At 45.4% G+C, this 13670-nt stretch overlaps 1 protein-coding gene across 1 annotated transcript in view; it reads right to left on the reverse strand.

Moving 5' to 3' along the window:
- Positions 1–13670, reverse strand: part of ptk7b (protein tyrosine kinase 7b) — a 67448-nt gene that overhangs the window by 5117 nt on the left and 48661 nt on the right. Inside the window, exons 3-13 of the mRNA XM_035607120.2 lie at positions 10283–10385; positions 9888–10072; positions 7969–8116; positions 5867–5997; positions 3968–4234; positions 3277–3413; positions 3007–3142; positions 2289–2408; positions 1796–1945; positions 544–691; positions 38–165 (exon numbers count right to left, since the gene is read on the reverse strand). Of these exons, the coding sequence (XP_035463013.1) occupies positions 38–165; positions 544–691; positions 1796–1945; positions 2289–2408; positions 3007–3142; positions 3277–3413; positions 3968–4234; positions 5867–5997; positions 7969–8116; positions 9888–10072; positions 10283–10385 (1653 nt within the window). The remainder of the gene's footprint in view (positions 1–37; positions 166–543; positions 692–1795; positions 1946–2288; positions 2409–3006; positions 3143–3276; positions 3414–3967; positions 4235–5866; positions 5998–7968; positions 8117–9887; positions 10073–10282; positions 10386–13670) is intronic.

The following is a 13670-nucleotide window of genomic DNA, read 5'->3' on the forward strand; positions in this document are numbered from 1 at the left end:
GTATGTGTGTGTGTGAGAGAGAGGGAGATCCACTTACCCACTACATACAGCTGAGCCACACGGTCTTTAATGCTGCAGCTGTTTCCGGCCACACAGGTATATCTGCCCGTGTCATCTGTGGTGACATCTCTGATCACCAAGGAGCCATTGGGCATCTTCTGGATCCTGAAAAAAAGCAGGGTCGGGTACAGATGAAGGTGAAGGTGGAGGTGTGGTTGTCCACAATTCATAGCAAACAAGATGGAAACAGTAGGAGGCAGCTACACAGGACATCCGTTTAAAAAAAAATGTGGAGACTTGAGAATGTGCTCTTATCTCGAAGTTGAGAAGGGCAGAGAAAGCACAACAGATTTAATAAATATTCTATAAAATCACTCTTTCATGCCACTTCAAAACAAATGTGTTTGGGTGAGATGTTCTTGCATGATGCCCATTGTAGTCACGTGTGTACATTTTTTATTGGTACAAGTAATTAATGCACAGCAATGCAGTGATCACAAACTGTAATCCTAATTCACGATGACACAGAAGCATCTCATTTACCTCCTGTTCTTACTGATGTCCAGCGTCTTGTCTTTAACCATCCAGTGGATGTGAGGCTCGGGGTCGCCGGTGGCCTGACAGTGCAGAATGGCCGTGTGACCCTGGTACACTGTTGTATTCTCTGGGTCCACCTTAAAGCGAATGTACACTATTCGTGCACAAGAACACACACACACACACACACACACACACACACACACACACACACACACACACACACACACACACACACACACACACACACACACACACACACACACACACACACACACACACACACACACACACACACACACACACACACACACAAAAAAGCTCATTAATACAAAATTCAAGCCACAACTGGGCCATTAAATCTCCTTTACAGCCTGCGGTGACTGTGGTTAAAATCCTCTCCGTAACTCGACAACCAAATTCATTACTGGGCTATAAAAAAAAATAACAAAACCCACAATAAATGCTACTGTGTTTGCCACTTGATAATGATCAATGATTGTCTCCTCATAAAAACCACCCACAGAAGTAGGGACCACAAATTCTGACCACATGACTTTCAAAGTCGTTTGATCACTGTGCAATTCACACTACACAACCTGTCGTCTTGTGATCGTTCAACAGGAGAAACCCCCGGACAGAATTATCTGGTCTACAAAAAGAAAAGAAAACAAAAAAAACATCTGAAGCTCCATGTTGAGGTCTGACCTCCACCTACACTTGACTCCCCCTTGCAACTGATTTGCAGTTTCCTGCATGCATTGGTAAATCTCAGTACGTTTTTGCATATTCTTTTACACATTTACAATTCACAAACAAACCCATGCACACACACACACACAAACAATTTAGAACAATATTGGGCCGTTTAGGCCCAATAACCTAAATAACCATTTAGGTTCAAATGAGTCAGAATGATCCTCCTGCCTTTTTGTGTCATCCTGCTCAAATATGATACCTTTTTGAGAAAAAAAATCTAACCCCCTCCTGCGCTCTGATTGTCTGTAGTTGTCGCCAATTCATCCAGATACTTGGCTTGCAAGAAATCTAGTTGGATGTGGCGACATGTCGGAGAGCCTCTTGAATTGTGTCTTTCAAGAGTTCACCCACAACCCCTCATTTGGCTCTGCTCTGAGGCATTTGTTGAGGAGTTCAAAAAATTTAAGCCTGACAAAAAATTGTGTGGTGTGAACTTGGCATAATATGATTCTGATGACCAACATGGTAACGCAACCAGGATGATGAGCAAGCTGTTTACCGGCCACAGTGAGGGTCACCAAGGCTCTGATCTCCCCTTGGAGGCTGTTGGAAGCGATGCAGGTGTAGTTGCCGGCGTCACTCCGGGTGACTTTGGTGAAGTGCAGTTGGCCGTTCCTCTGCTCCACGCGAGGCGGTAGCTCTCCTCCGTCTGAAGAGGGAGACAGAGAGACACACAAGGGGGAGAAGGGGGGGTTAAGGAGGGCTGTGTCTGGTGCTGAATGGCGAAGTCGAGTGGTTAAACCGACTCCATCATGGCCAATGCAGATGAAGGAGTGAAATAATCCATAATGATGGATCTTCATCACACCCGGTTCAGTGCAGATTCTGTACAGGTTTCTACATATTCTTGTGGAAACAGCATTAGTCATCATAAGCATAAAGAGAATGAGGGATACTGTTGCTTTGTGGATGAGAGATTCTGTTTAGAAGCAGTCAATCCTTATCTTCTTTTAAGATAGCGTGAGCTAACGTCAAGCCAGCAGCATGCACACCTGCTTTGGTCCAGCGGATGGTGGGACTCTCTCTGCCTTTAGCCGAGCACTGGATGGTGATCTGGTTATCCAGCTCCAGGCACTGAGAGGGCTGGGGGGTCGGGGTGAACTTAAGCTTCTCTGAAACACAAGTCAAAACACAACACACACACATTACACACGTGGTAAACACTTGGAGGAGAGGGGGGGTTCATGTCAAAGCCTCTTTTGTGCAACTCGCACTGCAGATGAAATGACACTAATCTGATGCAAATCGTGTTCAGACACATTCAGGCAAATGGGGCTACAGGCACACATGTGCATCTGATGAGTACAACAAGTGAAGTCTCTGAGGCTGAGATCATATAAACAGGGATTGGCCAGACAAAACACTGACATGAGAGGCCATCGATCACTGTAGTTCTGTAGCAGGAGATCGGAATTAATCAGGGAGATAAAATGGATGGAATGAAGCTGGCCCACACGAGTCATATTTTACACCTCTGTGGGTGTCCTGCAGGCCCCCCGAGACATAACACGGACATACTTGTCTTATTTAAGGAAACACACACGCCCACAAGCATGACTGCATTTGTTTTAAGATCTTCTCCCAGTGCTGTATTACTCACTATACCATGATAGATGGGTTCAGATATTATCATTCCATCAGTGTGAGGATCAACTCGCAATGTATAAGCTGCTGTACATATTGATCAACTGATTCCCCCCTGCAGCTTACCAAGCACATTGACTCTAGCTTGTCCAGACAGTCTGCCGCCTACAGTCTTGGCTTCGCAGCCGTACATCTGTCCATCATACACCTCCACGTTGTTGATCCTGAGGGTTCCGTTAGAGAACAGCTTAAAACGAGAGTCCTGAGGGGAGGAAAAACACAAGTGTTGTTTTTTTTTAGTGAAACAGTCTAAAAGCTATTATTAGAGTAATAATGTCAGAAACAGGACTCTGTGTGTGTGTGTGTGTGTGTGTGTGTGTGTGTGTGTGTGTGTACCTCAGGTGTGATAATGATGTTGTTGCGGAGCCACGTGACCTCAGGTTCAGGGTTGGCCTGAGCGTGACAGTGAAGGTACCCCGGTTTACCTTCCTCCAAGTGGCTGTCTTGAGGCCTGGTCACCCACACAGGGATAGCTGTGGACACACACACGACCTATAAGTTAGCCCTTCTTCTTTTACGTGGTCGACCTTAGTTGTTCTCTGGAAATTAGAAAAATAGTGATTCCACTATTTCCATATTGCCAGGGGGGAAATACACAAAGACAACAGTTATGATATTATTATGTAATATTATATTATTATATCATTTATTCTATTTCGTACAAGTACTGTGCACAGGACGTATGGTAGCTCCTATGTTTTGACGGAGAAAACTGACTCTAATTAACTAATTTAATCAGATTTGTATGTAGTGACTTAGTATTGCACTGAAATAAAGTTTGGATACTTGTAAAGTTCAAGATATCATAGCTTTATCATCTCTAATATGGGTAAAGCTCCAAAAACAATTAATCCTACATTTCCCATAATGCAACATGATAAAATAATCCATTAGTTTAGTTGTGAATACATACCTCATGAAAACAAGCAAAATAATTCTGTATTTAACTTTATAAAGCATTACAGGACAGTATTTTTAAGGAGTAGCTATATATTAGCAATATTAGAATTGACTGCGTATGACTCACTGGCCACGGTGAAGGTGACCTCCTGTGTCCTGCGTCCCGCCTTGTTCTGGGCCACACAGGTGTAGGTGCCCGAATCCCCCTCCTCTGTGGGACTGAAGACCAGGTCCAGGCCGTCCTGGTGCACTCGGCCCTCTGTGGGGACCCGCTGACCTCCTCTCTCCCACCACACCTCGGGCTCCGGTCTGCCACGTGGGGGCCGACAGGCGACCCTCTGCAGGGTGTCCGCCTCAAAAACCTTGGACATCTTTGACAACATGTCGTCTATCTCTGTAGATTGGAGAAGAGGGAGCAAGAGATTTTTCAGCGTGAAGTAGCAATTTGAATGATGAAAACGATTTCCATTTACAGAAGAATCCTGATAATCAAACTGTCGTCAAAGCCAGTGAAACATTTCTGATTTTTAATTTCATGAGACCACCTAATTCCATCCCACAGATCTGTTAACACATTTCCTGTCTTGTTAGGAAAAGTCCTCTGACTTGTAGCACAGACCGGAGTAATAAGAGAACAAAGCGCACAGTAGACAAACTGGGTATATAGGGTTGTTCTTAGTATGGGAATTAACTGGAGCCTGTGTGAGGCGGGTCATATAAAAATCGGCAGCCCTTATACAGTAAGTGGAATGTGATCTCTAGTCCAGAGAATTAGACGACCTCCCATTACAGTGTGGTTTAATACTGTGTGGGTCTCAAATGGAAGTCATTAATACTGTATTGGCCAACATCGCTCTGAAAGCTGGTCAGTGGCTCTGACCTTCTTTGGGTCGAAGATCTAAATCAATTAAAGAGAACAGAAGAAAACACACATTTCTTGGTGGATGAAAGAGAAATCAAGCTGGTTTCGAGGGGGGAGGGTGGGGGTTGGTTGGGCAGAGAAATGAATGAAGTGGAGCAATGATGGAGTGACTGTTTAAACTTGTCCCTTAATGCTGCATTCTGCTGTGACACAATCCGCCTATAATGCCTGCAGGGATTACCATCAGATTAAGTGAATTAAGGTATTTAAATGGCGCTGTGGTTCACTGGGTTAAAACTGCAGATACAGTTGTACCTCATTAATCCAAAAACCCTTGGGGAAAAGGGGGCTGTTCGAAGGGAGTTAAGTGTTTGGGACAACGAAACGCATAGAAATTCCAGCCCTAAGCTTATCCAAAATATTTGACTTGCTTGCACTTGCATTTCAAAATGCTGGCTGATTGGTAAGATGAGAAGATACTACAGCTTGTTCTTGCTTTAAGCTCAAACAGCCATTTAAAAGCTGTAAATCAGTTTTTTTGGGGGAGTCAGGGTTGGAGAGGAGAACAGATGCTGTTAAGTCCAATATTAAAACATACTGGATGTGTCTTGACTCTTGACTTGTGCATTACATTATTCCCCCTGTCAGAATGATGTCGGGGAGAAATCACAGCAATATTTCTAATGACATTTAACAACCGCGTAATTACACTGCTCGTTCGCTCATTTGAGTCATTGTGGGATGTTTTCTGATATAACTTTTGCTGCTTGTTCCACCAGATGCTGTTCCACTTTGGAGGAAGCTTGTTGAGCTAAACAAGCTTGGGTAACTGCTGGACTGATGGGGGGAAATAGTATGGAGGTCGATGCAGGAAAATGCTCCAGCAGTCAGTGTTGTGTAGTGGATACAGCTGGGCCGGATGTCAATAAGGGGATGTGATTATCATCGGAGAGATCTGGCTCTAAGTGAAAGAGCCAGAAGACGACAGGAGTAGAGAGCAGAATGAGATGGAGTGAAATGGGATAAATATGTGATGCCCTTCTCACTCTCAGATTACAGAATCACAGGTGTTTATCTCTCACCAGTTAAACAACTGCATTAATACAGTATTTGTGTGTGTGTGTGTGTGTGTGTGTGTGTGTGTGTGTGTGTGTGTGTGTGTACCAGCTATGAGGAGGGAAGCCTCCAAAGTAACATGGGAGCCTCTGAGGCCACGGCCGACACATTTGTAGGTCCCCGTGTTCCTGTTCTTGACCTGGGTGATCAGCAGTGTGCCGTTGGACAGAAGAAACACGCTGCGGGAGAGAGGAAACAGGTCAGGTTAGAAATCTGCATGTTCAGACTTTCTCAGATCCACTGACCTATAAACAGTTATTTCACATTTACTCATTTGGCAGACGCTTTAATCCAAAGTGAACTTCACTATAGAAGGAGACCTTGAAGTTATTGTCAAATCTTTTCAATAAGAAAAAGTGTAGGAGATCAGATAAAGATGTTGCTGAACAGAAAATATTTGTACATAACCAACCAGCAAATCTCACAGAAATGTGCAGCCGCCACCATCAGATCTCACTCAGACAACTCTCCTTGGCACGTGTTTTGGCCTGATGGAGCAACAGATGAAGATGCTCTGCCACACAGGACAATACATGAGTGCCAAATTTTTGCACTTGGCTTGCTTCTCCAAATAGAAGTAAATAATAAGAATTTGTCCACAGAAAGCAAAGTTATCTGTTCTACATAGTCGATGTACAAAGTCTGGTGTTTTAGGAAGCCCCTCTTGACGACCGGCCTCTGGCAGGCTGAAGGGAGAATCCGTGCCAGAGGTGGACAGGATGAGAAGTAATTAAGGGCTGACCTTAGAGCCAGCTCCAGTGATGACAGATAAGGAGCTGCAAATCGCACACAGCACAGAAAAATCGGTCACACAGAACAGACGAATCAACAGCTCATCACTGCTACATGGCAAAGTTATAAAAAAAAGCTCATGGGAAAAGTGAATATGTAAAGCAGAGAGGAATAATTAAAGGCACTGCTGGAGGAATTTAGGCAGCCGTGTAATTCCTGAGGAGAGTTTCAGACGCAGGACTGAATGGTTTGCAGTGGATTCCCTGAGGAGAGGTGATATGTCTGTGTCATCTCTTTTCTACTTCTGTGTTCAATAGCAGGAGAGAAATCAGCTCTGGGAGCTTGTGTTTATTTCTACACGAAGATTGGAACATTACTCTGAGGAAATTATTAAAAAAAACAACACAATACATAATCAACAAGGGAATTTTTTTCCATCTTCATAGCAACATTGATCCCACACAGATTATTTTTGCCTGTAGAGTTGTTTTGAGCCATGGGGCAGAGTTTTTATGTCTATAAAAATATTCATACATAATCTGGGGAGGAGGAGGGAGGGAGGGGGCTAAACAGTGCAGGTGCATAACAGATGATATCTTGCATTCCTCTGCCGTTATAATCAGCCCCCATCACACAAACACCATCGCAGAAACTGCCTGGGTGGTGTGTGTGTGTGTGTGTGTGTGTGTGTGTGTGTGTGTGTGTTTGTGATCATTCATGCTTATTAATTATCCCACTGAAGTCCTGGTGCTGAGTCATCACTGCCTAGGTGAAACAAACCCGCCTATGACAGGCTCATTACACAAATGACTAACTATTGATATTGGAATCCCTCACCTCACTCGCTCAGCGAGCATAATAATCACTTCACAATCAAAAAACCAGGCCCCTATTCTCCATGTGGAGTGTGACTTCGTAAAAGCATGAGGTGCTACGAACCCTGAGGGTATACTTACCTCAATGTATAGATGTATAGAAATTGGTTATTATCTAGTTCTAATGTGTTTACTGGGGACACGCTGGTAATCCGACTGTAGCTAGAGGGGTTTTTCCGCTCGGTGCGTGAACACGGGAGAGCTGCAAAGTCTTCTTTGATAGGCTGGATAGGAAGGCCGCGCTCCAGTGATGTATAGCAGGACCACAGAGAAACTTTACAGTGCTCTGTTCCAGTAATAACATGCCTTAATGTGCAATTCGTCTTGAGCCCGAGTTGAAACACCAAACAGAGAGCGGAGAGCCCGACGCAAGGGTTCCACCTCATTGGGTTCAAAGTAATACCCGAAGGAGAAGCTTATATAATGGTGAGCGAGGGCAAGACGGAGAGGGAGTCGATGGGAGACGCGAGTCTGAGAATGTAGAGAAAGATGAAGAACTGGGGGCGTTAGAGGAAGAGGAGGAGGATTCAGCTCTGAACATACCGAGACTTGTTCGCCAGCAGCTCATTTTCGTGGTACCACTCCAACGTGGGGGCCGGCACGGCAGTGAACTGGCAGTGGAACATGGCCTCCTCGTTCCTAAGCACCACTTGGTCCTCGGGAGTGACCACGGGGCGCGGAAAACTCTTATCTGTAAAGAGAGGTAGACAAACATCTGCGTGATTACATCTGCAGGCATTAGACCATCAAGTTACATCTGCATGGATACTCTGGGCCTTTATTAAAACCTGCCAACAGCAGGCGGCCTTCAGGTGGCGGTGCGTGTCAACACCTCAGGGGGCCCGCGAGACTTAATGAGGTCAGTGACCAGACCCTAGAGCTTATCTGGACCCGTTATCTGACACATGGGAGATCATCTCTCTCCTCTGAGATGCTGTTAAGTCACGTTACTCAAAGAAAATGGGGTTCAGACTCATTTTTTGTTACAATGAAAGATGCAGGATTTTTTTTGCAGTTATTGGATTTTTTTGTGATTTCTAAAACTGAGAAGTATTTTCCCTCTTCACATTCTTTAGACCCATACTACTCTGCCAGCTGCCCTAAAATGCCCAATGCTTTGGGCAACTTTGCAATGGACTAGGCAATGACCTGCCAAAATCAGAGATTTCAGTGCAGCACAACCCGGAGGAAAAGTAATTACCACTCAGATTTCAAGACATTGTTATACTCCAAATACAAAGCTGAAGGGTGTTGAGCTCAATAGAGAAACGAGAACACGGAAATACCCATAATCCAGGTTTATGCGTGTGAGTATTTCAAATCTGCACAGCTAATGGAGGTTTGCTGCCAGTAGAAGCATTAGGACATGGCTACTGGTTGGTGTGAGGGGGGGAAAAAAAGAAAAGAAAGAACAGCGTGCACACCTGGCCCACCCAGGAAGTCGGTGGGAAGGCCTCAACTTAAAGAGCTGTGACCGTGCATTGAAAACCTGTCTAAATCTGTCAGCCTTTCCTCGAGGTGAAGACCTATAGAAGAGTGGAGGGTGGCAACAGGGTAACTGGAAACTCAACAATTACCCATTCTTCCTCCACCCAGGTGCTAACCTAGCGTGCCTGTGTGTGTGTGTGTGTGTGTGTGTGTGTAGCAGGTGGCTAATTGGAGTGGAACAGGGCATCAGGTTTCGTGTGCAGATGTGCTGCTGTACATACTGTACGAGCTCTGTGATGCGCTGAGGGCATAATACACAGGGGCACACACACATGCAGAGTAAACAACAGAAGTCATGTTGGGAGCCTGCAAAAAAAACAAAATAGTCACTGCGCAGTGTCTACAGCATGCTGCTACAGAGGGAGCTGATGTTACGGTTTGCTCTGTAGATGTTTATGATCTTGTCTATGTCTGTGTGGGCGGCGGAGGAGGAGGAAGGTGCTAACACATTCTCTGGTAATCACATTAGGCACTTTGTCTCACTGCTCACTCTCTCTCTCTCTCTCTCTCTCTCTCACCACTAATGGTCTTTACATCCCCTCCCGTCACCACACTTCCTGGCAGGTGAGGAAATACGGAAAATTCACTGAAAGCTAAACAAAATCTAATCATCACTTATATGAAAAGGATTAATTCATTATTCAACAGTTTAAATTATTCTGTCAAATTATTTAATTTGATAGAAACATAATATAAACATTATTTTTTCATTTTCAAGTATGTGAAATCTATCTTGAAATTTTTGCAGTGGCTCAACACACTACCATACGAAGGACAGACAGACAGACAGACAGACACACACAGACACACACAGACACAGACACACACAGACACACACACACACACACACACACACACACACACACACACACACACACACACACACACACACACACACACACACACACACACACACACACACACACACACACACACACACACACACACACACACACACACACACACACACACACCTATGATGTTAAGAGTGAAGTTGCTGTTGCTGCAGACGTGCCCGGCTGCATTCTTGGCGCAGCAGTAGTACAGGCCGTTGTCGTCCGGACTGGCGCTCTTGAAGGTGAGCGTTCTCTCCTTGTTGTTGATTTGATGGCTCTTCTCCGTCAGCTTCACCCCGTCCTTAAACCACTGGCATGTCGGCCTGCGAGGGAGACGAGAATTGAAGATGACGGCATGAGAGGTGAAGAAGACAAATCAATAAAAAAACATCAGATACAAAGTTGGAGATGGGAATAAGTAAAGAGGAACATGACGGCGTGAGAGAGGACAACAAGGACGAGGGAATAGTTTTTCAGTACGAGGCTTAACCCTGTAAACTCTGAACCTGAGGCGAGACAGGGAGGAGACTCACCGTGGGTGTCCGTCAATATGACAGCGCAACGTGACCGGCGCTGAGCTCTCGATCTCTCCTTCTGAGGTGGGCTCCTTCAGAGTCACACCGCCACTTTCCAACCCTGCGGAGAAGGAAAAACAAGAGGCCACGGTCAGCGGGAGGAGGGACGGAGCGAAGGAGGACAAGAGGAACGGCCGAGGAGAGGGACAGGAGAAAAAATTGAGATAAGTGGTCGTCCTGTCCTGTTCTGTCCGCGCAGGACACACGGCCATTCTAATGGCTTTGACAGCACAGTGACACACACACACACACACACACACACACACACACACACACACACACACACACACACACACACACACACACACACACACACACACACACACACACACACACACACACACACACACACACACACACACACACACACACACACACACACACACACACACACACAGAGAGAGAGAGACAGAGAGAGACAGAGAGAGACAGAGCAGGGAGCTACTGCATCACTGGGTCAGCTTACATCAGCGTTTCAGTAGCCTTCACTCACAGGAGCGAGTGCTTTTTATGGACATTTAATGGACAGCCCATTGACTCACTCTGTTAAAACAACTACTCTGCTGTCAGAGCAGCCCATGAACACAGGATGAAGGGGAACATGTTCCACTTTTAGCAACAGCCACCCCCCCTTCATCGTCTACAAAATGTTCAAATGTTGGTAAGATACTTTGAACCTGATCGGAGGTGTCTGCACTGCTGCACCACTGCAAGTGCAAATGCCACAACAAAGTGATGAGACGTCACTCACATACGAAACCTGATCAACAGTGTCTGAGTGACGGATGATCAAGGGAACAAACGGAGAAAACAGATGGTGACAGGCGTCCCCTGAAAGCAGCACGGTGCAGTGAGAAACGACCCAGGATGTGCCCCAGTACACAGGGACATATATCAACTACATACAGCATGTCAAAAAGTGTTTTTCAGGGTTTTCTGTAAGATAAGACTTTTTGTTGTAGCCAGAAATGTATTATCAGCCATAAAAGTGCTATTTTTGATCTGATGTAGGCATCACTCAACTCCTGATTGAGTCGCTGCCTGCTGCTGAGCGAGATGCACAAGTAGAGTTTAGCAGACAAAAATAAATTAAATAAAAATTCCAACAGTTATTTAGAAAGACCCAAGTTGTCTTCAGCCTTCGCACAGGCTTAGTGTACCACGCTGGAATTCCCCTTTCCCCTGATGTGTGTGTGTTGACTACACAAATACTTTGCTATAGTTTACACTGAATGAGAACAAGGGCTAATTGTTATTTATGTGATGATATATAAACTGTGGATGTCGTAACTGTACACTCTGTGTGGTTACTGGGGGGCGTACATGCCGTCACTGAGACAGCATGTTTGTTTGGTTTACCCCGGTTTATACATGAGTCTATGGGGGTTTTGAATATAGTGTGCGTGTGTGTGTGTGCGCGAGAAATTCCCTCATGTTGAGCTCCATTCCTATGGCTTTTGGCTCAAATAGTGCAGCTGCATCTCTGCTCCTGTGTGGATCATGTATGAAATATGCATGGCATGAGCCTCCACCTAAGACATTGGTGGAGATGCGGGGGGGCAGCACCCCTGTGAGGTCAGAGGGGGCGCTAGAGGAAGGCCTGTCACAGTGAATTAAACAGGAACATGGCAGGTCTCTGCACAAAGAGGATCATGGGAAACCATCTCTAAGGAAACGGAGCCTAAATCCCTCTGGCTTATATCCCCCATCTGAGCCAGGCACCGCTCATTAGCTCCATCCAAACACAGATGCCCCAACAACTGTGATGGTGTGTTACATTGAACAAGTGTGTATGTGGTGGTGATGAGTGAAACACGCTTAATGATGTTGTGTGTGAATACACACTCAAATGTCTGACACTTTAGTACAGAATACTAATTGTTTGTGTGCCTCACTCAAGGCCGTTCCAGTAAGGAGGAGGAGGAGGTGATGATGAAGGCCTTCCAAGCTGCAGCGACCTGGGGACCAGACACTGAGGCAGACCTGCTATTAGAGCCCTGGAAGCTTTAGGAATAGAAAAACCAGAGGGGGAAACCATGAGTCACCATGGAGGAGGAGGAGGAGGAGAAGAGGGTGAGTAAAAGTTTGATGGAAACAACAAGTATGATCCACAGAACAACCGTCAGTCATTTGCAAATGAAATCGTAAGAATTTGTCTCAACCTGTCTGGAGTAACAGGTGGGTGTGTCCAGTTCTCAGGTGGTGTCAAACTGTCAACCTCAGCAGCTACGGCAAGGTTTTACGAGCCTGTGTTTTTTTCTGCTTTTTATCTTCAACAAATAAAACAAAACAAAAAAATAATGTCTTTCTTTAAGGAAGTGGGTAGGATGTATGGCATGCATGCAGACCCCTACAACAATAATCACTTCGCAACACAAGCTGCCTTGTGAGTTGTGGAAATTTCTACCCCTCCAGACTCATTTCGCCCTCCAACGGGTTAAATGATATTCTTGGTTTTTACTTAATTTCAAATTTGACCTGGATTCTCTGACAGTCTGACACACTCGAACCGTTGACTTCGCTCACTGCCCTGGTTCACAGTTCAGGTTTCTCCAGCTGTCCGCTCCGCAAACAGAAGGCGCTCTTTCATAACATATTAGTGGCAAATTCTTCCCCGTAATCCCTCTCAGAATGCATGACTAAGTGTTGGAGCGGGCCTGGCAGCTAACGCCATAATTAGGAGAGTATAATTATTATGTTGGAGACAGAACAGGAAGCTCCATCAACACAGGGATGATAACGGATGAATTGTTGAGTGAGGATATTGTAGAGGCAGATGCTGGGACCATTCATCCCTCACTATGCCAAAAGGCAGCTGTGTGTGCGTGTGTCTGTGTGTGTGTGTGTGTGTGTGTGTTTCTGTGTGTGTGTCTGTGTGTGTGTGTGTGTGTGTGTGTTTCACTCAATGAGCTGATTTGTTGCCATGGGGAAGAGGTGGATCGAGTTATCCAGGGAGGTGCTGGGGGTAACATTATGACTGACAGCACCATATGGGTATGGAAATAACTAAATCCCCTAAAACATGCGGAAGAGCGGTTTCATATAGTGAACTTTGTAAAAGAAATTTAAAAAACGTGCCTGAGCACAATACTGGTAAAAAAGTGACGATGTGTCAGATTTGACAGAGGTCAACGGGCAAGGCTGCAAACTACAGCAATTCGGAGAGATGCTGTTGCTGCTGCCGTGACAAAGCATAGAGAGGAGGAATAAAAGAGGAGGGGGGAAAAAACTGACTCTGACATTGGAGCAAAGTCCCTCTGCAGGGAGTTGTAGGGATTCTGAGAGAATGAGGAAAAAGCAGAGCTGTAATAGCCGTCAGCAAGGACGCTCTGAAACGCATCTGTTG

Source organism: Scophthalmus maximus, chromosome 10 (genome assembly GCF_022379125.1).
Source record: "Scophthalmus maximus strain ysfricsl-2021 chromosome 10, ASM2237912v1, whole genome shotgun sequence".
Classification (NCBI taxonomy): Eukaryota; Metazoa; Chordata; class Actinopteri; order Pleuronectiformes; family Scophthalmidae; genus Scophthalmus; species Scophthalmus maximus.